This window comes from Ostrea edulis, chromosome 7 (assembly GCF_947568905.1).
Source record: "Ostrea edulis chromosome 7, xbOstEdul1.1, whole genome shotgun sequence".
Classification (NCBI taxonomy): domain Eukaryota; kingdom Metazoa; phylum Mollusca; class Bivalvia; order Ostreida; family Ostreidae; genus Ostrea; species Ostrea edulis.
The window spans coordinates 52384476-52411103 of NC_079170.1; the positions used below are offsets into that span (position 1 = coordinate 52384476).

The 26628-nt window shown below is 34.2% G+C and overlaps 3 protein-coding genes across 4 annotated transcripts in view; 2 read left to right on the top strand and 1 right to left on the bottom strand.

Moving 5' to 3' along the window:
* Nucleotides 1-9693, top strand: part of LOC125653240 (uncharacterized) — a 49079-nt gene extending 39386 nt beyond the window's left edge. The window contains exons 16-22 of the mRNA XM_056145749.1: nucleotides 189-316; nucleotides 3285-3328; nucleotides 3540-3689; nucleotides 3841-4020; nucleotides 4266-4487; nucleotides 4680-4814; nucleotides 4991-9693. Coding sequence (XP_056001724.1) covers nucleotides 189-316; nucleotides 3285-3328; nucleotides 3540-3689; nucleotides 3841-4020; nucleotides 4266-4487; nucleotides 4680-4814; nucleotides 4991-5265 — 1134 coding nt within the window. The 3' untranslated portion in view covers nucleotides 5266-9693. The remainder of the gene's footprint in view (nucleotides 1-188; nucleotides 317-3284; nucleotides 3329-3539; nucleotides 3690-3840; nucleotides 4021-4265; nucleotides 4488-4679; nucleotides 4815-4990) is intronic.
* Nucleotides 9694-16290: 6597 nt separating this feature from the next.
* LOC125653256 (uncharacterized) lies at nucleotides 16291-21469 on the top strand. 2 transcript variants are annotated; one of them, XM_048882631.2, is made up of 3 exons: nucleotides 16291-16526; nucleotides 18282-18445; nucleotides 19082-21469. In XM_048882631.2, the coding sequence occupies exons 1-3, from the start codon at nucleotides 16344-16346 to the stop codon at nucleotides 20220-20222; spliced, it is 1488 nt and encodes a 495-aa protein (XP_048738588.2). In that variant the 5' UTR covers nucleotides 16291-16343; the 3' UTR covers nucleotides 20223-21469. The 2 variants fall into 2 exon arrangements, with proteins under 2 accessions (XP_048738588.2, XP_048738589.2); XM_048882632.2 differs by lacking the exon at nucleotides 16291-16526 and adding an exon at nucleotides 17377-18129.
* LOC125653246 (uncharacterized) lies at nucleotides 20686-24931 on the bottom strand. The gene is made up of 4 exons (XM_048882612.2): nucleotides 24681-24931; nucleotides 23471-23586; nucleotides 22473-22593; nucleotides 20686-22027 (listed from the first exon to the last, which is right to left on the bottom strand). Exons 1-4 carry the CDS (start codon nucleotides 24690-24692, stop codon nucleotides 21005-21007), a joined length of 1272 nt encoding a protein of 423 aa, XP_048738569.2. The 5' UTR covers nucleotides 24693-24931; the 3' UTR covers nucleotides 20686-21004.
* Nucleotides 24932-26628: the final 1697 nt, after the last annotated feature.

Below are 26628 nucleotides of genomic sequence, written 5' to 3' on the forward strand. Positions count from 1 at the left end.
ATACTATATTATTGTCATTTAGGTACATGTATTGACAAATACGCTATTATTGTCTTTTAGGTATTGACAAACACGCCATTATTGTCTTTTAGGTATTGACAAATACGCTATTATTGTCTTTTAGGTATTGACAAATACGCTATTATTGTCTTTTAGGTATTGACAAATACGCTATTATTGCCTTTTAGGTATTGAAGGAGGAACGTAACTGGGAAGACGGACGGAGAACATGTCATTCAGAAAGAAGCGCATTGTTATCACCCAAACACACCTCTGAAGTATTGTTTCTCAGGAGTATATTTACAGATACATATGCGTAGGAACCGTTTTTTAAATCAGTATTTATTTCTAATGACCAAATTAAGACATACAGTGCACATACATACATGTATTGTGTACATGCATACATACATATTATACATACATACATATTATACATACATATATACATATTATACATACATACATATATACATATTATACATACATACATATATACACGATATACCAGTAAACTGAAACAACTAGCCCAGAATTACAGGTTTATTCTGAGGAGCACATTCAGTTTGTGAACAAGAATACGAGAATATTTTCATAGCACAATCGTATTTCTAACTACGTACGACATTATATTTCTATCTAGGTATGACGTATTTCTATCTACATATGACTATGTTTTTGTATCTACGTATGACGTATTTCTATCTATGCATGACGTATTTCTATCTAGGTATGACGTATTTCTATCTACATATTACGTATTTTTATCTATGTATGACATTGTATTTCTATCTACGTATGATATTGTATTTTTATCTACGTATGACATTGTATCTCTATCTACATATGACGTATTTCTCTCTATGTATGACGTATTTATATCTACGTATAACGTATTTTTATCTACGTATGACATATTTCTATCTATGTATGACATCGTATTTCTATCTACATATGACGTATTTCTATCTACGTATGACGTATCTCTATCTACGTATGACGTATTTCGATTTCCTTATGACGTATTTCTATTTCCGTATGACGTATTTCTATCTACGTATGACGTATTTCTATCTTATACGTAATCCACCAACGTGTTCTTGTTCTTCATCTTCTTTCAACTATAGTCCAGCTGGACATGTCATTACTGGTGATGTTGATATAATTAAAAATGAGGACCTCAAATCACTTATTCTAAAAGGTCCTAAATACAGAGAACCTCGGTCTTTTAATTGGCGACAGAACTTTTACTCTATTATGAATTCTGTCGAAGATGATGCCAGACGATGGGCTAAATATGAAAAATAACTTGATACATTGTAAGAATGGGTTAAAAGCATAAGAGAAATATTAAAATCCCGCATTCGACATATGAAAACAAAAGTACGTACCATCTATCCTTCTGTGTTTAGTAGACCAGAAGTGATAACAGAATTAGACAGGTTACATGAGGAATATGTTTTGGTTCCAGCTGACAAAGCTAGTAACAACATTGTCTTTGTTTGTAAGGCTCATTATTACAACTGTATTTTCAACGAACTTGGCATTAATTCCACTTTTGGTAATCGTACTTATAATCCAACTGCCCTTTCAAAATATGAAATTCTTCAAAACCATGCTTCAGTTTTAGACACATTTAATATCCCAGTCAATGGGTCGAATGAATATGAGTTACCGTACCTATACTGGATTCCTAAACTACATAAAACCCCTTACAGCTGGATCCAGTAAGTGCTCTACCAAGCCCCTATCTTTGTTCCTCACGAAAATATTAACAGCTGAGAAGGAGAAACTTCAAACTTACTGTGCGACTACATATGCCAGAAGTGGTGTTAATCAAATGTGGAATCTAAAAAATTCTAAAGAACTTTTAGTAAACTTGAAATCGCAGAATTTTTCCCAAATAAATAATATTAAAACCTATGACTTTTCAACACTTTACACGACCATTCCTCACGATAAATTAAGGACTAGACTTTTTGATATCATAGACAGTTGCTTCTTCAACAAAAATAGAAAACGGAAATATTCATATCTAGTGATCAGTCATTTAAAAACTTACTTTGTTAAACACCACTCTGATTCAACGCACAAGTACTCTGAAGTTGAAATAAAAAATATGCTAGAGTTCCTCATTGACAATATCTTCGTGGTCTTTGGTGATCAGATCTTCCAACAGTCTGTTGGAATTCCCATGGGTACGAATCGTGCTCCTTTGTTAGCTGACCTGTTTCTATATTCATATGAAGCAGAGTTTATTCAAAACTTCTACGTGAGAAGAAAAAATCTCTCACTGTGGCCTTCAATTCGACATTTAGATATATCGATGACGTTTCGTCTATTAACAATAATAACTTTCATTCATATGTCGATTTGATATATCCCTGTGAGTTCGAAATAAAGGACACCACAGAGTCGTCTATTTCTGCTTCATACTTAGATATTTTATTGAAAGTAGACATCAACGGCAAACTAACAACTCATCTGTATGACAAACGGGATGATTTCAGCTTCTCCATCGTCAACTTCCAATATATATGTAGCAATATTCCATTATCACCTGCATATGGTGTTTATATATCTCAACTGATTCGATATGCAAGAGCTTGTTCTGCGTATAATCAGTTTTTAAATCGAGGTAAGCTACTGACAAACAAGTTGATGGTACAGGGGTTTCCACAGTCTCGATTGAAGTCAGCATTTCGGAAATTCTATGGTCGTTATAACGATCTAGTTCGTCAATACAACCTATCATTGGGTCAAATGCTGTCTAACGTGTTTCATACCGATTGTTAAGCCTTTCTTGGCACACTAATTTTGACTGCGGATAACTCCGTTTACCTGATCGGGATATAGGGCTCACGGCGGGTGTGACCGGTCAAAAGGGGATGCGTACTCCTCCTAGGCACCTGATCCCACCTCTGGTGTGTCCAGGGGTCCGTGTTTGCCCAACTATCTATTTTGTATTGCTTATAGGAGTTGTGAGATTGATCAATGTTCGTTATCTTCACCTTGTATCTACATATGACGTATTTCTATCTATGTATGACGTATTTCTATCTACGTATGACGTGTTTCTATCTACGTATGACGTGTTTCTATCTATGTATAACATTGCATTTTTATCTATGTATGACATTGTATTTCTATATACGTTTGACATTGTATTTCTATCTACGTATGACGTATTTCTATCTACGTATGACGTATTTCTATCTATGATTGACGTATTTCTATCTACGTATGACATTGTATTTCTATCTACGTATGACATTTTATTTCAGATTGGAGGCATGGATAGAGAATATGCCGTTGAAAATTAACGACGGTAAGCAAATATATGTTTAACAATTTAGGAATTACTCGGAAAAAAGATCAAATGTCTATTGTAGGTATTTTGTAGTGGATGCAGTGCAACATTACATGGATATATATAAGTGGATTCTTTACCAATTATCCGAGTATGTTACGTACATGTATGATGATACTTTCGTGTAAGATGTTTAGAGTGTATTGGTTAAAAGTCGATTTATTTTTAGAAAAGTATTCAGGGGGCAGTTATCACGTGACACGTAACCGTAATTTTACTCGACTAAAGGACACGGGCTGTATGGTAGTTACTTCAAACGGAACAATAGGAATGAGAAATTGTACAGATATGAAACTGACTATCTGCGAAATGAGATCAAGTAAGTCACCAAGTAACTTAAGATTGCTTTACCTTTGCCATCAATAGTTATTGGATAGAATTATTTATCGCATCCCTCGCAAACACAGCATGTAAGTATTTGCTCAAACCATTCAAGAATATGAGTTTTACATAATTGCTGTATTATGTAGATGGGTGTGGCGAAGCTCCAGAAATTCCAAATTCCCAACAACCCATACGAGGCAGTTATTATCCAGCTGGAACTACCCTGGTATATAAATGTAATTCGGGTTTCATATCGAGGAATGATCAGCTTTTTGTACAGTGCGCCGTCAACCTGACATGGACGGGACCAAAGAATAGTTGTCATGGTAATCATATTATAATAGTGATTATGAAATACAGATTGTACGGTAATTAATATATTACAGTGCCGATGAATATAGATAACGTATCGATAAATGAGGGGTAAACATCATACTTGTAAGTTATCCTAAATGTTATATATATATATATAGATATATATATATATATGTGTGTGTGTGTGTGTGTGTGTGTGTGTGTGTGTGTGTGTGTGTGTGTGTGTTTATATTGCAAATTTTCATTACTTTTTCAGAAAATTGCTATAGACCAGGTGAACCCTATTACGGAAATTTTTCTACAACATTTTCTGGCAAAATATGTAAAAGATGGTCCTCGCGGTTCTCCCACAGGAATAAATATTCTCGTTGGACGAACGCTTGGGAAAATTATTGCAGAGATTATGATCATGATCAGCCCTGGTGTTACACTACAGACACAAACACTAAATGGGAAAACTGCAATGTCTCCAAATGTGGTAAAGGCAAAATTTCTGTTTTGGGGGTATTTTGACAACAATCATTTTTCATGTGTACATTGTATCGTATAAATACTTTCTGTAGTATTCCTTTAAGTTTAATTTCCGGTCTATATGTACTTGTGAGAAAATGATAATTGTTACTGTATTAAGGAAGAACAAAACAATAATCTTTAACAATGTGTCCTTCAGCTGATTTGACAGAGTTGATCTCGACAACAGTAAATCCATTGACAACATTTTCAAAACCGGAGCATACATTTCAAACAACGATGTGGAATTCTCATGTTACAACAAAAACACCTTTAGTACAACGAAATCTACCAGGTATGGTACACAAGAGCTAAAATAATATAATTTGTTAATAACACGAATTATATCTTAAAATCGAATATATGTACTGATATACTACTCAAAAGATCTTAAGATACATGTACATTGTATCTATGTCTGTACCATCTTTCAATGATGTATCAAGGATTGCTGAATTTACGGTTTTTCAGGTACATCGAATTTTGGCAATGGATATCAAGACGAGTTACACACTAGGATTACAACAGATCTAGTGATATCAATTCTAACACTTATAAGTGTGTTTGTGATATTAGTCTTCGCATTGTATATCATCTGCCATTTACGTCGAAAACAGCAATTAAATGTGCCTGTCGAACAAACATCACCTCCAACGAATGGTGATGTGATATATATGGTAGAGACTTCTAATACACAATACACTAGTTCTACTGATTTGCGTCCAATGATCGAAAGTAGTTCGTGAATGAATCATTATAAATACAATTTTCAACATGTATATTGTTGTTATACATTTCCCTGAAAAGCGTTGATGTGACCGGTCGACAGGGGATGCAACAAATAACACATGTACATGTTGTTTAGATAACAAGTACTAGCTGTAGACCTAGATGCTCTAAATTATCTTGAATCGATGTTTTGAGAAAAGGAATAACACTCGTTGTCAAGTAATGCTTCCTGTTGCTAAAGACTATTAGTCTGGAAGGTGTACTTTTTACTCCCACAAGGTTTTTTTCCGAACGTTTCGCAGTCAATCAAATTCGAGTATTTTACATAAAAGGTACCACGAATATTGGTCATGAAGTAAGCCTATGTTTGCAGGAAGAATTGTGGTTACCACTCGCCATTGTCCATTTTCCTTTTACACTTCGAAAAATTCCATAGAAAATCAAGTGATACATTGTACATGTGTGATTGTTAACATTTTCAATGGAGAAACATAGCTATGCAGACCCTCGATATCAAAGTAAACTATACTTATACATTGAGTCATTATATGTATCTGGGCTACATTTACAGACGTTTCCATTTTTCATTTAATTCTTTAATGACTAGACGATAGTGGCCAGCGTACTCGAGTCCATCGCACAAGTCTTGTCGATTTAAGACTCGAAGTTGAGTTGCTTCTCGTAAACACTCAATTATCTGTTTCTGTACACCATTGTTATCAACCTCGATTCTATTGATATGATGTTGTGGTAATCCCAGATATCTTATCAAACAGCGAAAATCGTTCGATAAATGTTCACTTACAACGCAGAAATCCGCCTCAGTCAGGTGTTCATTTCCATTGTAAATTGTGAACTCTTTGAACCTCTCTTTCTTGAAGTTCCTAATTTTTTCAACAACATCCTCTCGCTCAAATGTGGTCAACACCTTTTGTAATTCAACAAAGTGATTTTTGTCTGGATACTTGAGGTACCATTTGTGCATTGTGAGGAAATAAAGCTCATTTTCCGGAAGGCCGTGTTTGGTCAAAATCATATCTGTATTATCCAGCAGCACAGAGAACATAAATAGGGGTTTACCTCCGGGAAGACTCTTGGAAACCATATCAAATATTAGTTCTATACCTGAAACATCAAAATATCATATCAGAATTTTTTATCGCTATATATCGGAAGTAAAAATACCTAAGGGTGTCTCAAATGTGTTTCTGTTACACAAACAATATCTACGTAGTCTTTAATTAGGGTTGATCGATTTTCATGTGATGTCATAGGTTTTTGCAAACATCTTTATCAAATTAAACTTTGCGCATGATAGAAATATATCTTTAAGAGGAATTATTTTTAACTGCATAAAAAAGAGATATTCAATTATATATAATAAAATGTTTTCAAGGGCAATAACTCCTATGCTGGTATTTTCCCCTACTGCATGTCTATTATACATGATTTCCTCAATATCCACAATTAAGTTATACATATTTATGAATTAACAGGTTTTTTTTTAACTGATGACATTTAAAATTTGTCATTTCAACAAGTTTCATTATGTATTCCAATTATTCTGTATAACGAAAATGTGTGATTTTCTTATGTTAACATATACTTTTGTTTTTGTGTATCTGACATCTTTAAAAATGTAAAATGTGGCAACATGCATATTAGCTTTTGTAATGAATTAATTTTAACTATATTGAGTAGAAATTAATGAAGTTTTTTCCACTGTCAACCATTAAGGTTGATCGATCCTCATGTGATGTCATAGGTTTTTGCCAAAATCTTAATAAATTAAACTTTGCACATGATAGAAATATATCTTTCTAAGGAAGGTTATTCACTGGATATAATAAAATATCTGGTAAACTAATAATACTGAAAAAGTTTATATTTTCCATAGATAATCAATTATTCATGATTTAAAAAATGTTGTCAAGGGCAATAATTCCTATGCTAGAATTTCCTCTACTGGCTGTCTATTATACATTGGTTTCCCTAATATCCACAATTAATCTATACATATTTATGAATTAGCAGTGTTTTAAAACTGTTGATATTTAAATTTTGTCATTTCAACAAGTTTTTATCTATTTTTATTATTCTGTTTAACGAAAATGTGTGATTTTCTGATATTGATGTATACTTCTGTTTTTGTATGTCTGACATCTTTAAAAAGGTGGTGACATATACATTGTTTTTGGTTATTAATTGAATTAAACTATACTGAGTGGAAATTAATAAAGTTTTTCTACTTTTAACCATTAATATTGATAAGTCACATGAGGATGGATCTACGTTAATATTGATAAGTCACATGAGGATTGATCAACTTTAACAGGTTTTCCGAATTCCCATGGGCACCAATTGTGTTTATTGACTGGCCTGTTTTTGCATTCTTATGAAACAAATTATTCAAAAGCTTCTGCTTGAGGAGAAAAATATATTTCTGTAGTCTTCAACTTGATGTTTATATATATCGACGACGATCTATTAACAATGCTCATTTTTATCCAAATGTCGATTCCATATATCCCAGTTAATCAAAATAAAAGATACCCAAGAGTTTTCTAGATCTGCTTCATATTTGAATATTTCATTTACTGTAGATTTTGACGCCAAACTAACAACTCAGTTGTATGACAAACAGATGGTTTTTTCAATGACAACATCCCATATCAATATAACATTATTCCCAGTCTATGTCTCTCAACTGATTTGAGAACATGTTCTCCTTATGATCAATTTTTAAACCAAGGTAGGCTATTGACAAATAAGTTGATGTTACAGAAGTTTCTTGTTTACGTTCAGCATTTGGAAAATTCTAGATCGTCATAATGATTGAAATAAATTTGCAGATACAGCCAGCCATTAGGTCAAATTCTGTCTGATGTTTTTATTACTGTTCTTTAAATACTGATTTTGATTGCAACAAGCATCTCCTATTTACCGATCTCACCTGCCGTAAGCCCAATATCTTTTTACGAAACAGAGTAATCCGTACTCAAAATAACTATGTAAATAACGGTCTAACTATTGGTACATGTATGAAGCAAGTGAGACAGTATTTGAACTAATGACGGGCTGTATTTGCAAATATTATAACGACTATGGGATTTGTAAAATACTGACTTCAAACGAGATTGTTAAAACCATTGTAACATCAACTTTGTCAATAGCTTGATTCGGTTTCAAAATGAAACATGCGCAGAACATGGCCTCATGTATCAAATCAGTTGAGAGACATAAACACCATATACACCTGATCCCACCTCTGTGTACCCAGGAGTTCACGTTTGCACAATTTATTTTGTATTCCTTGTAGGATTTATGAGATTGATCACTGTTCGTAATCTTTTTCTTTCATGCAGAAAAATTGTTGCATGAATATGGGAAACTGACGATGGAGAAGCAGGAGTCATCCCATTTGTTAAAGTTGTTTGTTAGCCATTAATGTACAACAATATTTTCAGTCAAACATTCAAATGTGGAAGAGTGGGGATTTTTATTTGCAGTTTATTGGAATATATCAAATCGACACATGAACTAAAGTGAATATTGTTTGTAGATAAAAATTGGTGTCGATATATCTAAATGTCAAGTTAAAGTCCACAGCAAGACATTTCTTGTGAATAAAGCATGCCTTATAACAATACAAAAACTCGTCAGTTAATAACGGAGCACAATTTGTGTTCATGGGAATTCGACCAGATTACGTGGAAAACCTGATTTCCAATACTAAGTAAGTACTGTTTATGAAGAACTTTGGTATTTTTAATACCTACTACATACATGTATCATTTGTGCGTGGAATCAGAACTGTGTTCAACAAATAAAGTTCTTACAAGATATAAGTATTTTTGATTTCCATTTTCATTAAAGAAGCAGCTCTCTATGATGTCAAAAAGCCTAATCCTTACTTTTTCGTGAGGAATAGTGATGAAAAGTGTTGATAATGTTGATTTTGAAAAAAAAAATTGTAATTTCAAATTGACTAAACATATTTTTTTATAGAAATTATGAGTATGCATGTTTGATTCCCACCACTTCCCGTGTATGTTGTAGCATAAAACGTCTTAAGTTCCTCTTTCACAGCAATTAATAATTTCGTTAGTAAAATTTTCGTTGGGTAGAAAATTTTCTGGATCTAGCGATGAAACTGTTTTGTAAGGGGTTTAGTGAAATTCTGTGTTATCATTAAATTAAACTTGCACTGAATTCGGATTGTTTAACACTTTCATAAATCAATGTCTTTCTTTATTTTGAAGATATTTTAATGAAATTTCCTTAAAAGTTAGTTTTGGATATTTCAATCATCTAATATATAATGATGCAAAGATGCCACCGCGCGTATGTTCACTTATTGAATATTGGTAAATATTTTAATTCACCTTCGCCTTTCATTTGAAATTACTGTGCTTTGTAACATATCATAATTTTTCAACACTTAACACGACCATTTCTCACGATGAATTAAAGATCAGGTTAAAAAAAAAAGACATCATAGACATCCACTTTTTCAGTAAAATGGAAGTCGAGAATATTCATATTCTGTGCTCAGTCATCCAAAAATTCACTTTCTTAAACACCGCTCTGATTCTATGCACAAATACTCTGAAGTTGAAATCAAACACATACCTGAGTTTCTCATTGACAGTATTAAGTAGTCTTTGGTGATTAGGTCTTCCAATAGTCTGTTAGAATTTCCATGAACACAAATTGTGCTCCATTGTTAGCTGAACTGTTTTTATTCTTATAAGGCAGAATACATTAAAAAGCTTCTACATTAGAAGAAAAAATCTTGATCTGGCCTTCCGTGGCAGAGTGGTTAGAGCATCGCGCTCAGAATCACTCGGCCTCTCACCTCTGTCGACGCAGGTTCGAATCCCGCTCGCGCCGGTAAGTGAGAAAGTTTCCCAATTTACTTTCGGAAGGTCGGTGGTCGGTGGTCTCTTCCCAGGTACATTGTATCTGGGTTCTCTCTTCCACCAATAAAAACTGGGCGCCACCATATGACTGAAAAATTGTTGAGTGTGGCGAAAAACATCAATCAATCAATCAACTGGACATTAAAAATATACATGTACTGACGACGTTTCATTAGATATTTTATTGAAAGTAGATATTTACGGCAAACTAACAACTCAACTTTATGACAAACGGGGTGATTTCAGCTTCTCCATATTTATATAGCAATATTCCATCATCACCTGCATATGTTGTTAATATTTCTCAACTGATTCGATACGCAAGAGCTTGTTCTGCGTATGGTCAGTTTTTAAATCGAGGCAGGCTACTGACAAACAAGTTGATGGTGCAGGGGTTGCAACAGTCTTGTTTAAAGTAAAAATTTCACAAATTCTATGGTCGTTATGACGATCTACTTTGCCAATACAACCTATCATTGGGTAAAATGCTCTGACGTGTTTCACACCGATTGTTAGGCCGTTCTTGGCACACTGATTTTGACTACGGATTATTCCGTTTACTTGATCAAGATATAGGACTCACGGCGGGTGTGACCGGTTGACAGGGGATGCTTACTCCTCCTAGGCACCTGATCCCACATATGAATGGAAATGAATATTGTTAGTCAATGAAAGGTGAAGACAACGAACAGTGATCAATTTCATAACTACTATAAGCAATACAAAATAGAGAGTTGGGCAAACACAGATCCCTGGACATACCAGAGGTGGGATCAGGTGCCTAGGAGGAGTGAGCATCCCCTGTCGAATGTCTAAAAATAGTTAATACGTTAAAGAACCTGATTCACAAACTCCAAAATATGGCCCTTAAAATATTCAAAAATGAAAGTAAATGTTGAATAGGAGTATTGGTGTTATAAATATGTATCAGAATCTGGGGTTTAAAAAAACATGTTAGATTTTAAAAATAGGAGCACAACTAAAGCTGTATACATATTAGAACCGGCTATGGTACTGTATTTTTGTCATTTGTCACCAAAAACTGGTTATTTTGTAAAGGTTTTGCCATGCTGGCTTCATCTCACCCAAAGTATTTAAAGTATTTTTATAATATAAACCTTTTTAATTGCCCAAAAATGCAAAAATATTTTAGGGCGAGCTAGGAGCACTATTTTTATTTTTCAAAAAACGATATTCCGGATTGCTGAAAAATATTACGGTTATAATGCGTTGGTGGTGGTAAACTTGATATTTACAGATAATATGGCTGATTTAAGTATTTTATGGAGAAACAAACTACGTTTTTTATGCCCCCCTTTGAAAAAGAGGGGGCATATTGTTTTGCACCTGTCGGTCGGTCGGTCGGTCGGTCTGTAGACCATGTGTTGTCCGCTCAATATCTTGAGAACCATTCACTTGATGATAATGATATTTCATATGTGGGTTAGTTATGAGTAGAAGAGGATCCCTATTGTTTTTCAGATCAAATGGTCAAAGGTCAAGGGTCAATCTACTCTGTACATAGGAATATAATGTCCGCTCAATATCTTGAGAACCCTTTGCTTGAAAGACATCAAACTTGGTACACTGGTACATCCTAAGGAGTAAATGACCCCTATTGATTTTGAGGTCATATGGTCAAAGGTCAAGGGTCAAACTGGGCATAGGAATATACTGACCATTCAATATCTAGAGAACCCTTTGCTTGACAGACATCAAACTTGGTACGCCAGTACATCTTCAGAAGAAGATGACCCCCATTGATTTTGAGGTCACATGGTCAAAGGTCAAGTGTCAAACTGGACATAGGAATATACTGTCCGTCAAATATCTCGAGAACCATTTGCTTGACAGACATCAAACTTGATACACTGGTACATCTTCAAGAGAAGATGACCCCTATTGATTTTGAGGTCACATGGTCAAAGGTCAAGGGTCAAACTTGACATGAGAATATACTGTCTGCTCAGTATCTTGAGAACCCTTTTCTTGACAGACATCAAACTTGGTACACTGATACGACTTCAGGAGACCACTATTGATTTTGAGGTCACATGGTCAAGGGTCACACTAAACAGGAATATACTGTCCATTCAATATTTTGAGAACCCTTCGCTTGACAGACATCAAACTTGGTACACTGGTACATCTTCAGAAAAACATTACCCCTATTTATTTTGAGGTCACATGTTTAAAGGTCAAGGGTCAAACTGGACATAGGAATATACTGTCCGTTCAATATCTTGAGAACTCTTTGCTTGACAGACATCAAACGTGGTACACTGGTACGTCTTCAGGAGAAGACGACCCCTATTGATTTTCAGATCACATGGTCAAAGGTCAAGGGTCAAACTGGACATTGGAATATACTGTCTGCTCCATATCTTGAGAACCCTTTGCTTGACAGACATTAAACTTGGTACACTGGTACATCTTCAGGAGAAGATGACACCTATTGATTTTGAGGTTGCGTGGTCAAAGGTCAAGGGTTAAACTGTACATAGGAATATACTGTCCGCTCAATATCTTGAGAACCCTTTGCTTGACAGACATCAAACTTGGTACACTGGTACATCTTCAGGAGAATATGACTACTAATTATTTGAAGGTCACATGGTCAAAAGTCAAGGGTCAAATTGGACATAGAAATATACTGTCCGTTCAATATCTTGAGAACCCTTTGCTTGACAGACATCAAACTTGGTACACTGGTACATCTTCAGGAGTTGATGACCCCTATTGAGTTTTAGGTCACATGATCAATCCACTCTTGACATAGGAAGATATTGTCTGCTCAATATTTTGAATTGATGATACTACTCTCAATTAAATGACGTGTGTGTGTATAATCCTTTTTAATTTTGCACCATGGGGGGCATATGTGTTTTACAAACATCTCTTGTTTCACTTCATGTCATGTATAGGTCATTTTAGTTCGGTGTTTATTTTTAAAGCAAGGGAAGTTCCCTTACCTAACAATAGTTTTCGGTTGCAGCTTGTTTTGCCCCTTTACCGTAGATGTTCATTTTCAATACATAGTTGTTTTCATCTTTTAAAGTCGTTCACATAACATCTTCATTGCATCGTTGCTTAAAAACTTTACAATTTTGGTAGTTTTATATTGTTATCATAAATATTATCATTAAACGAAACAACAGTTACTGAAACTGTTAGGCTTAGTAACTGTAAGGTATATGGCGTCTTCTTCCACTTTGGGATATCGGGAAATATTCAGGCTTCACGAAAGTATTCTTGTATGGTACTGATATCATATCGAATAATTTTTGCTTTATTTATTTTAGAAAATTGTTACTACGCAGCTTTAGACTGTTAACATTCCAAATAACTGTTTTATTTAACCTAACTTTACGTACATTGGGAGCAAGTCCTTCTTTGATTTAGAGTATCCAAGTTTCGGGCTGAATATTAGCATGGCCTGGTCAGGAAAAAAGGAATTCAAAATAAGATTTAAACTACAATATGACATACAATATGACTTACCATAGCATGCAGCATTGTCGCCAGTTAAATCCGACACAGTAAATTATGTAAGCAATTCATAGATAGCGATCCACATGTTATCGATGAGACATGACGTCATCTGTTGTAAGACATTCATGACGCATTTTATGTTTCTATAGGCGGATCAAGTAACCCCCATATGAAATAGCAATTTTGAAAATACTTGATATACCGGGTTTTTTTAATTTCACATATGATATCGTTGTACATGTCAAGAGTTTTTTTCATGTAACTTTACTTGAAAACAAAGACTGCGGTTTTTTGGGGTCGATTTTTTTTTGGGGGGGGGGGGGATCAGACAATACAGTATTTATTGTGCACGTTTAAATCCGTTGATTTTCAATTTCATAGGCCTAGTTCGAAGGCATATTAACGTATCAGTGTTCCATTGTCTAATGTAAAATTAGAAAAGGAAGAGTAGTGTCGTCTTGGTTGTCAAGGAGGTGTGTCCCCATACCAAGTTACATTTATACAATATAAGCAAATAGTCTTTCAGCGTGCTCAACAAATCAAATTGCATGTTACAAGTAAAATTAAATTATGACAGACGGACTGAATGCTATATTATATAAATATATCTTAATTTAATAATCAAGCCTACAATAGCAACATGAAATGGTGCTTAAATCTTCAAAACCTTAAATTGTGTACATGTGTGTGATGGCGGTGGTGGGTGGTGGTCGTCATCCACTCAAACTGTCCCAATTCCCCTTTCGAATTCAATTTCTTTAAGTATGCAGTGGATAGGTCGCCACATGGACCTATCCAAGTCAACTGTAAGGATGTTTTAAAATATCGGTGTCAAATGCAACTAGTTCACGAAAAAAATATAGACAAAATAATTTGACGATTTGCATTTTAGTTGCTTCCATTCATACACGCTATACAGCAGTACTAAATCTATAACAGAGAGAGAGAGAGAGAGAGAGAGAGAGAGAGAGAGAGAGAGAGAGAGAGCATCAGTAATTGTATAAAGGTACGGGAAGTTTAATCAAATCTTAAAATGTACAATATTCGTTTTATTACTTAACCATTCCACTTCATTCAGTTATATTCAATTTCCTTTTTTTTTTCGTGTTAAATTTTTCGGCTGGCGCGAGTTAGAACTGCCCCCCCCCCCCGCCCTTTCTTAAACGATGTTACGTGCCTGTAACTATCTAACACCCCCTCAGTCAAAATAAAAATAAATACAAAATCTATATTACTACATACACGTCTTCATTGTACTAGATTTTTTTACCACCGTAATACATGTTTATGCAAGCGGACAATCTAGGCATTTTTAAAATTATTTTTTCCATCTTCGCAAGTAAAATGTATTCAGTCCACGAAGAGCACATTGGACCCAAAACCCATGGCAAGCGAAGATGATTTTTACCCCCGTTTTCGGGTGTTATAACTGATCAAAATATAGTATGTTTGTTTCAGAAGACGAGTAAGTTCGTGAGTCACTGAATAAACAAACAAGAGGCCCATGGGCTTAGAATCGCTCTTCTGATACATTGTAGAACAGGCAAAAATTCTCACAAACCAAGATTCATCAATTAACAAAGTTTGATGATGTTAAGTCAAACAGTACCTGAAAATTTAAATGTAACTGTCCAACAGTAAATCACGGTGACCTACTTTTGGTCGACATACTGAAGACTCAAGATGCATCAACTGACAAGTCAAATGGTATTCAAATATAGCCGTCAAATTCGAAAAGAAGGCCACAGTGACCTATTTTTTGGTCGACACACTCCAAAGACTCAGATGCATCAACTGACAAAGTTTGATAATTGAAGTTAAATAGTATCTGAAATATTCAGATATAAACGTCAAATTCCAAAAGTAGGTCAGAGTGACCTACTTTTTGGTCGACACACTCTGAAGACTCTACATGCATCAACTGACAAAGTTTGATGATTGTAAGTCAAATATTATCTGAAACATTCAAATATAGCCGTCAAAATCCAAAAATAGGTCACGGTGACCTACTTTTTAGTCAACATGCATCAACTGACAAAGTTTGATATTTGTAAGTCAAATAGTATCTGAAATATTAAAATATAGCCGTCAAATTCCAAAAGTAGGTCACGGTAACCTACTTTTTGGTCAACAAACTATGAAGACTCAAGATGCATCAACTGACAAAGATTGATGATCCTAGCTTTCAATAGTGTCCAAAATATGCATCTAAAATTGAAAATGTGAAATTTGAATGTCTGCAAAATTCAAAAAGTAGGTCACTGTGACCTACTTTTATTTATATAAATATGTTTTGAGGCCTCTAGACGCATCAACTTACAAGGTTTGATTATTCTAAACCTCTCGGTATCTGAAATAACAACCTAAAATGTATTTATAAATGATAAGCCAAAAAATTCAGAAAGTAGGTCATGGTGACATACTTTTCACATGACGCACTTCAAGGTCCCATGATCCATCAACTGACAACTTTTGATGATCATAGGCTCAAAAGTGTCCAAGATATGCATCAAAATACCTGCAAAATTCAAAAAGTATGTCACCATGACCTACTTTTGAGACAACATGATATTAGGTCCTAAGATGCATCAACTAAGAAAATTTGATGATCCTAGTCCTTATACTCTTTATTCACGGGTTGCGTCATCAAATCTCAAAACGAGGCTCGGAACGCAAACAAGATGGCGAGTAACACAAGTACATGCAGTACCGGTACGGCTTATCACTGTTGTGTCCCGCTTTGCAACAACGATTCCCGTTATGACCTCAAGAGGGAATTGTCCTTCCACAAATTCCCATCGGATAAGATCAAAAGGAAGGAATGGATTATTAAAATTCGGAGGGATATAGGGGAAAACTTCAGAGTGAGTAGTTACGTACATGTATAAACAGGAATCGATAATTTTGTGTGCAATAATATAAGAAGGTGTCAATACCATATCACCCCCGAATAAAAATGTCTGTTCAAATTCCTTAGTTTAACAAGAACTACCTATAAGTATTGTTTCATTAATCTTCATTTTAACTGTTGAATAAACATTTGAGGGGGTGAGTTGGTGATGTTTTCATAACAATAACAGGCACACTGGTCATCTCTGGTCCCAGTCTGTGCTTATTAACACCTGTCAACTTTGCTTCCTGTGCTCAGGTACTGTCCAGCTACCTTTTATTCTTAATCTGCCCAGGTACATGTATTAAGAGGTCTGTCTCCAATCGTCAAGCTATGCTATAGAACTGTGACCCTCTGATAGGTACTGAAGATATTTCGGTCAGTTTCAGCAAACCAAATATATTAAATTTATGAAATTACATTTGATTATCTAATGAAAAATATTAATCAACAATTGATCCATATAATAAAAAGACTTAATTTATCTTTGCAAGAAATGTACAAAAATATGAAAATGGACAGTTTAAATCACAATTGACCAGTATTGACCACTTGGGGAGTATTGGCCGGGACGGTTAAAACCGGGGGCACAACCCTGGTTAAAAACCTTAAAAACCTGTGCATGTTTATTTTAAAGATATACGAATTAGTCTCCTTAACACGCTTTCTCAAGTTTTTGTACATATTTATGTATATTTCACTGTATTTAGTTGTAGGTACCTACATGTATATATATTCCTCTGACGTTACATGTATTGATTCATGAAAATTCTGTATTGTACCTAAATAAATGCATCATTTTCATTGTGGTTTGAGCAAATAAAATTAATGAATGAATGAAGGTAAATCTCCTGCTCTGTACATTGCAGCACCTGTCACCCAATTCCTAATTTAAATCACTGTTTATTTAATGTCCAGCAACTCTGTCCAGGTACATGCATGATAGTTCTTTATTATCCATGAGTTATATGACTCACCAGATTCAAAAACAGAATAACATAAATATGATATTTATAAACAAACATCACACAGGAGAGTATACATAAATAGAACAAAAGCTATATTAAGCATCTCTTTTTAAACATGCTAATTACAAGTATTTACCTAAATTAATCAATTCTTTGATATGTTTAACACTTAGTAATTGAACCAGTTTGAAGGTACTTGGTCTTTTATAACAATTTCATTATATATATTAGGTCACCTGAGATTACTCAAGTGACCTATTGCATATTGGTTGTCGTCCGTCGTCGTGCGGTAACAGTTGAACATTTTTAACTTCTCGATAACTACTAGTCCAATTCTTTTCAAATTTGGCATATATTGAATCATTTTTGGGACAAGGGGGACATAAACTGTGAATTTCAGGACTCCAGCAGCCCCGGAGCCTTTGGTGCGGGACAAAAACTGCCCAAAATTGACCAATTTTCAAAAATCTAACATCAATATTTCTGTGACTTCGCCCAGAAAACATTTCACTCCAAGTATTGAGCACCAATAATTTGTCACCCATGCCCCCAAAAGTGCCCATGTTGTTACAAGCACTCCAAAAATGTTTACGAGCACCTCCAAATAAGGTGTGATTATATGGAATAAAAAGATTTGTTTATTGCAATTTTGATTTAGATAATATCTTAAATGACCAAATTTAAAACACAAAATTGGTCAATACTCGACAGCATATAATTTACAGGTTCTAGTGCTACTATGTATATTGTTCTTTCCTTAGATATCAGATGCAACAAGGGTTTGTTCAGCCCACTTTCTTCCAACTGAAGTACGGCGGTCATTGAATGGAATACGGTCTTTAAAACCAGGGAGTGTACCAAGCATATTTGCTTGGAATTCACCAGTTAAACGGATCAGGCCACTTAGAAGATCATTGAAAAACATGTAAGTTAACAAATGTTTAGATGTATATAAGATCAGTGAAAAACTTTTAAATTGACTTAAAACTGTTTATAAATTGTTTACTTATCAGTAGAGGGCCCCATTGAGGGGTTTTTAGACAACCTCACAAAGTTATACAATTGAAGCTTGAATTGAATTAAAACTGGGCCAAAATAAAGGCCTTTTTTGTTTGGAATTACCTTTTGCTTCATTGAAATAATACCCGCTTAAAAATATTAACAAAATGGCTTTTAATATATTTTATTCAGTTTAACAAGCTTAATATTTTTGATAATGAATTCACTGTTTATTGAAATTTCTACTATAAAATTTACTTAAAAAGTTTAATTTTAAAAAAAATATACTCTAACCCCACCCCTCAGTCTGAAATCCATAAGGTGGCAATTTCAAATAAAAAAATAAAGGTTGGCATTAACACCAACACCCCCTCCATATATTTACGTATGCGATATTAAAGAAAAATACATTTTTAGATCTTTGTATCAATGTTCTGCTTTTTGAAATTTTTTTGTACTTGTTAATGAGGAGTCCTCATCCCTCACTGTTTGGTCGGGACTAATTGTTTCTGATGCTCTTTGGCATTTTAAAAAAAATGAATTTTCAACATTTTACATTTAGGTCACCAGTACGATCTGCAGAGGATAACAATTGCAGTATTGAGGAAGAGCCAGAATTATCGTCTTGTTTTGTGGATCAGACTGGATTAACACCACCTGTCACAAATGACCATGATTACAGTGTCCATACTACAACCAAGGACCAACTTCAGGCAGCCCAAGAGGAAATTAAGGATTTACAGGAAAAGCTTGTAGCAGTAGAAAGGAGACTTTTTTCTGTAGAACGATTCACCACAGATCCCCAGTTGATTAACTTTTACACTGGTTTTAAAAATTATGAAACCTTAAAATGTTTGTTTATTGCTCTTCAGCCAACAGCAGAAACAATGATCAGGTGGACGCAAATGCAGAGACATTCCTCAAATGTGGAAAACATGAAGTTAAATGCTATCCGTAATGAAGCATTGCCACTAATTGATCAGTTTTTTATGTTCCTATGTAGAGTTCGTCAGGGTTTTCCAGAACAGGACTTGGCTGTTAGATTTAACATATCTCAGTCTTCAGTGAGTAGAATTTTAATAACATGGGCAAATTATTTGTATACAATGCTTGGTAGTTTACCTTTATGGCCACCTCGTTGTGTGGTTGACAGTAACATGCCAAAATGTTTTCAAGAAACTTATCCTCATGTTAGAGTGATTTTGGACTGTACAGAAATTAAAGTTCAAACTCCTAGCTCAAAAGTATTAAATTCTGAAATGTACTCGAATTATAAAAGTCACACAACATTTAAAAGCTTAATTGGGATTACACCTTGTGGTGCTGTTGCATTTATTAGTTCAATGTACACAGGTAACATTAGTGATAAAGCTATTACTGCATTGTCAGGAATTTTGGATTTGTTGGAGCCTAATGACCAAGTCATGGCTGATAAAGGGTTTTTGATTGAGGACTTATTAGAGAAAAAACAAGCTTCTTTGGTAATACCTCCTTTTCTTGGTGAAAAGGGTAAATTTTCTGCTTTGGAGGTAGCACTTACGCATGAAATAGCACGCCTTCGTATTCATGTTGAAAGAGCTATAAGGCGGATAAAAGAATATCATATATTTGATGGTGTCATTCCTCTTAATTTAGCTTCATCCATTAATCAGATATGGACTGTTTGTGCAATACTAACAAATTTCAGAGGACCTCTATTCTAGTTAAATGTGATTACGTGCACTAGGAATCTTATTAATGAAAGGTGAAGATAACGAACAGTGATCAATCTCACAACTCCAATAATACTGTTTAATTTTTGACCGAGTTGCACACGTGCATCTGTCTTATGGTATGGTGAATGGCGGGTGGGCTTCCCTGTAATAGGTATCTACTTTGTGCAATCAACTCCTCTCACAGCTTTTACTTGACATTTTTCAGACCTTGTACATTATAGCTGTTATAAAAACATTGAATATATACATGTGAAATTCTAAAGTACCTGGGTTTAAAAAAAAAATACATTTAATATGTCATTTTTACAGAGTGTTTTATAGAGATGTCTTCAATGAGTATTGTCAATTTGTTATCAGTACAATTATAAACTTATGATTGTATAGCAGTACACGTTTTCAGTGCACATACATTTACATGTGTACAATTTATTCATGTGATATAAAATAAATATTTGAAGAAATAAAAAGTTTTTATTTATGAGTAGATTACATCGAGGCAAATTTGAATTTTATGTTGATAAGCAATGACCATTATAATTACGAAAATTACAGAGGTATATATTTATTGGAATACAGTGTACTATAGCAAGTTGTCTCATGATATATATTCCTCAGCCTTGCTGAAATTAAATTACATATACCAATTATAGAGGTAAAAGCAATTCTGGCAACATCAAGATTACAAAAATCACTATGAAGTATTGTATACTGTTATGTTCAATAAATTCTGAGCAGCAATTACTGACATCGATGTTAAGTAATAAATGCATTTACATCATTCTGACAATTTCGGGCAAGAAATAATTAAAGTAAAATCTGTCCAGAGACAACTTGATTTCTTCCCACTTCTCTTCATTAAAGTTTATTCTCTCTTTATGGTAATCCTGTCTACATTTCACAAAAAAGTCGCACCAATGGAGCCCAGTAAGTGCCATCTGTCCCATCACTTGGTAGTAATATTGATGAGAATGCTTGAGTTTGTATGTCCCATCATTGGTCCTTTTAAGGTACGCGCATTCTTGAAAAGAATCTTTGTCCGGACATTTGATCTCTAGAAGTCCATACTGTGATGCAGAATTTGGGTCATATATTTTTCTGTCTGGTGATGCTCCAAGATGCGGAGAACTTGGGTTTATAACAAAGCCACACAAGTACACATTATTTCCAGTTATATCGGAATATAATTTTGCTGCTTCAGGTTCATTTTGCAAGCCAAATTTCATAGCAACAGTCTGTATATTTTTGGATTTTAAAAGACGCACAGCTAACTTCTCATGATCTGCCCTCCTTGCACATATGTCCTTAAACATTGTCGAGGTCAACCTATGCCGACGAATGTTGTGCCATAACTTAGTGACACTCTGCAATCGCGTTTGTTCCTCCAATTCCAACGCATGAGGACGATCAATGTGCATGCCCATGAAACCATCATGTTCTGCATTGTTCAACACTCTGTTATAATGACGAGGCTGTTCTGGAAGTAATAAATCAGGGAATTCTTGCTGTTCATTGTGGTTTATTATATCATCAACAGAGATATGTGGTTTTTGTTGATAAGAAAGCACAGATCCTTTGGGTACTGGTCCAAACTTAGATAGAGACTCTGTTTCACTTGAACTGTCGGTAGATAAAATGCGTAAAATCTGTGCATCGCTCTTCATGGCTGTGAGCTGCTCAAGTAATGTCGTCTTAAACTGTACACACGGAATCGTTTTAACCGGACAGTATATGTTTGGAAGGACACCTTCAGTGACCCGCCTTTTCTTCTTAGGTGGTTGCTTTTTAGGATTCACCTGTAAAATTATGGAGGGAACATATGAAATTTATCAAAGAACAACAATTTATCTGTTTATTTAGGCATTAGTTTTCAAAATTGTTTGTTTGACCTTTACAGACTCAGTATTGAATGTAGAGAAAATAGGGAGGTTTCTTTTAATATCTCAGCTTCACATATAGTATACGTATATATATATATATATATATATAGTTATTTACATCAGCAATCTTAATTTTAATAACAATCACCATTCACCAAGACAGCTCATATTATAATTATGTAGACTTGGATTCAATGGTCCAGTATTTGCAGGTGTGGAGTGTAAACAGGTAATTTTTAAATGAAAAAAGAATTTGGAGATGATTATGGTTTCAAGTCTGGTTGTCGTATCCCCCCCCCCTTTCAGTGGACAAGACTAAGAAATCCTTCATGCAAATAAATTTGAATCATAAAAAAAATACCTTGCATATTTCTAAACTATGTACTGGTTTTGGTTCCAAACCCTCGATTCTCTGGGGAACATGCCAGGTCTGCGGTAAAGACGTTTTACTTTGCATTGGTGGTACAGCCTTCAGACCAAGTCTATATAATAAGTATATAAAAAGCCAAATTATTTTGTTGAGGATTAGATTTTTAACAAGAAGTTCATGGGTCACATAGCTCATACAAGTCATCTTGGCCCTGCTGTTGTACAGCTATTGTGATTTTTTTTTTTTAAAATCTGGTACCAAAAGAAAGGTTTTGTCACGTTGGATGTATACATACACAAAATAAAAAAAGATTCATCACTCACAATTCAGAAGTTAAGAGAAAAGTTAAAGTTTTAAAATTTGGTTCAAACTCCTAGGCAAAGGTCACATGGTCAAACATCATCTTGCCTATGTAAGCTGTAAACTTTGCATATCCTCATAGGAATAAAAAAAGGTGTTATATATCATGCATGGATTAGGCATAAACTTTATGCAAATTATGCAACTTAACTAAACCGGATTAAATAGTAATCAAACCAATTATGACAATCCCCTGTTTAATCGTGTATTATCGAGTCAGATTGAGAACGCTTGAACCTGCACTACCTGGGGATGCATGCATAATAATATGAGTATTCATGGCCATGCTGTAAGTTTACAGACGGACACCAGACAAAGTGATCAAAAAACCTCACTTGAGCTTTAAGCTCATGTGCACTAAAAACTAAATCTTATGCATTGTTCTGTAGCTTATAAGTGTAATAAAAATGGCCTTATTACTAGCTTAATAATTTTTAAAATATCATCATTTGTCTGCAGTATGGCTTCTTTACTTTAGCATTAACTTAAACATGTTTTTCAAGATTTTAGAAATGAAAGTCATTTAGAATAATTAATTATGAACTTAAATTATAAATACAGTATGTTTCTTAAAACTGTTAAATTACAAAAAAATAAGAATATAATGTGAGAAATTTGATAATGGATACCTTAAATAGTGGCACAAAAGGTACAATAATCCTACACCATGACTACAGTGCCCATTCCCAGCTTTACATTTACATTGTGAAAGCAATATGTCTGAAGACGTTCGACAAAACTCAACCTGCAAAAGAAAAAATGTTTTTATATAATTTTAATTTTTTTTGTCAATCTGTACTAAAACACATTTGAAATGAACAATAACAATACATCTATCACAATTAACCAATATTTTTCCTGCAGTGTATCAGGGGTTCATGTATATAGCCCCCTAGTTTAAATTTAACATTTGGCTTATTACCATATTACACAAAATATTCATATCATATCATTGAACCTCCCTATCTATTTGTGTTTTCTATATAAATATTAGGATCAATAAGCAAACTTTCAAAAGGGAAAAAATAATAAATCAATTACAATTGAAAATGAAATGACCATCGGCATTTTAATTTAATGACATGTCAAAATAAGCAAATATCACAAATTTTTATATGTATTTTTCAAGTAAATTGAAAAATGGTTGACTATTCTGCAATTATTTGAAACTTATCATTCATTACTGCTAGACATGTTTTGAATAATTCAAATAATTATTTTCCCTTTAAAACATACCTCTGGTCTGCAATAGTGAAACAAAGAAACACACATACACAAAACTACCCCCTCCCTTTCCAAAAAACAAACAAACAAATACTTAAAATCAATGTGAACTAAATGAAACAACCAACAATTAAACTATTGAACTAGCGAACCATTAACTTATATGGTGGATTATTTTTTTTCATCGATGGGAATGCCTTGGCTCTGACACGCACTACATCCTCACATGTTTGTACTAAAGCAAGAGACAAAATGATATAAAATCCTAATTCTCCACTGATTTTATACTCCATTACTCGATATCTTAAGCAAGTAAGATACAATGAATATATACTATACATGTAGCATAATCATAGGAAAAGTAATTCCAGCTAAATTCTTATTTCCTGATAAACAGCTGATATATAGAGGAAATTCGGTCGAAATCAGCAACAAATAAAGGTGTATTTAGAACTTTAAAATCATAATCCACGAATATTCATAGTCACTTAGCTGCTATTTTCCCATACTGTTTTATCTATGAAATTAAAAAAAAAACCATCCAACTACCAAATACCGTTTAATATTGTCAGCGTTGTATAGTCATAGTGATACTGTCCACAGAGCTATACTTACTTTCGACTTCATGTATAAAACCTTCTATAAAGTTGCCGTAACCCTTCTGTTGTTTGGATCTAGGGATTTTGGCAGTCTCATTTGCCCACTTCTCCACTTTATCCTGAGTAATATGAGGGACATGTTGAAGGTTTTTACTCCAAGCTGACTTAGTGCTGATAGTGCTGGATTCCATTGTTTGCGTTCCGAGCCTCGTTTTCGATTCGAAATGGCCGCGGTGTGAATAACGAGTATACTAAGCAAAATATCAAAGTTTTAACAAAACAAAATTTAAGGTCAACTTTGAAGTGACCTTGAGACCACACCCTTTGCCCCAGGATGATGCCTTGAACAACTTTTTATCTACAGCCTATCCTCATCCTTATACATAAGTTTGGTGATAATTTTCCTAGTTGTTCTTGAGAAGATTTTTTAGCAACCACTACTTTTGTTTGCATTTTCCTAATTATTTCCCGTTGTTAAAGGGTCAGAACCCTAGTTTTAGTACACATGAAAGCCCTTGGACCAAGGATGCCCTGTGACAAATTTGACAAAAATTGGCCAAGGGGTTCTTGAGATATAGCCCTTTTTCCAAAAAGTTGACGCACACCGCACGCCAGACATATGGCTATATGATTAGCTCTTTGAGCCTTCGGCTCAGAAGAGCTAAAAATCGTCCGTATTCTTATTTCAATCTAATAATTTTAATTACAATAAACATTATACATTAAAAGACATATAAATGTAAATCTTTTAAAATAGTCGCACAAATAAACCAATGCTTTTACTTGTCATTTAATGATCCACATTTCTTTGAGCTGCTATATTCATGCTATTTATCAAATTGAACTCAATGCCAATTTATACCAAGTGATATTCGTTTGTTCACTTTCAACGTCAAATGATCCTTCTCTTATTTGGTGAACTCGTGCTGTGAAACAATGTACCGACTAACACAGGTGTTTGTGTACAGGATGTCGTGAATTTGGGCGTTTCATAGAGAAGGTGTGAACGTCTGCCGGGAAGTCTGCATACGGATATACATGTTTATCAATATATTGATTTATTATATACCCATCAATGTATCGTTCGTTGATACTGTGGATTTCACAGCGTGTGATCCGGTTTTCCGGATCACCACACTATGGTTTTCTGATTCCGTATCAGTATCCTCTGAAACATGCCGTCACATGACGTCACAATGCATCAACGCAACGTTATTTGTGGAAAATATTGACCTCGTCACAAAACAAAACTACGTACACAAAACATAATTTCATGATATGTCTTTTTTGATAATTTGGATTACATTTATCATCTTATAAATGTGGATTTAAAATGCAGAAGGAGGTATACAATAAATTTATCATTACTACAGTAACTTGATCCGAAGAGTTGGATCACGTCTCGTTGACAGGCGCGGATCATCAGATCAAACTCGACGCTTCGCGTCTCGTGTGATCTGATGATCCGCGCCTGTCAACTCGACGTGATCCGACTCTTCGGATCAAGTTACTGTAGTAATAATATATATATATATATATATATATATATATATATATATATATATATATATATATATATATATATCTACATGTATATACAGGAAACAATCCCAATTTACAAACATGTTGAGGCTTCTACTTAGAGAAAATTAAAATCCATTTAGCGACACTGTCCAATCTATTTCTGGGAATTTTAAGCTTCAAACATATAAATGTGAAAAATCAATACATAACGGACGACATAAGTTAAAGGTAATTAAGATGAATTGTTTCGAATAGCAAACTCCAACATGTAAACAATTTAAGTAGGTCATCAAATCAGTATGAAAATTCTTTAAAGTGACAGTGAAGGTACATTTTTAAAATTAAATTACTATTATACACATGTAAATTTACAACAATATATATCATTAAATGATATGAATATATACAAGTCGCCGTTTCATACGTTTTAATTTTCACAC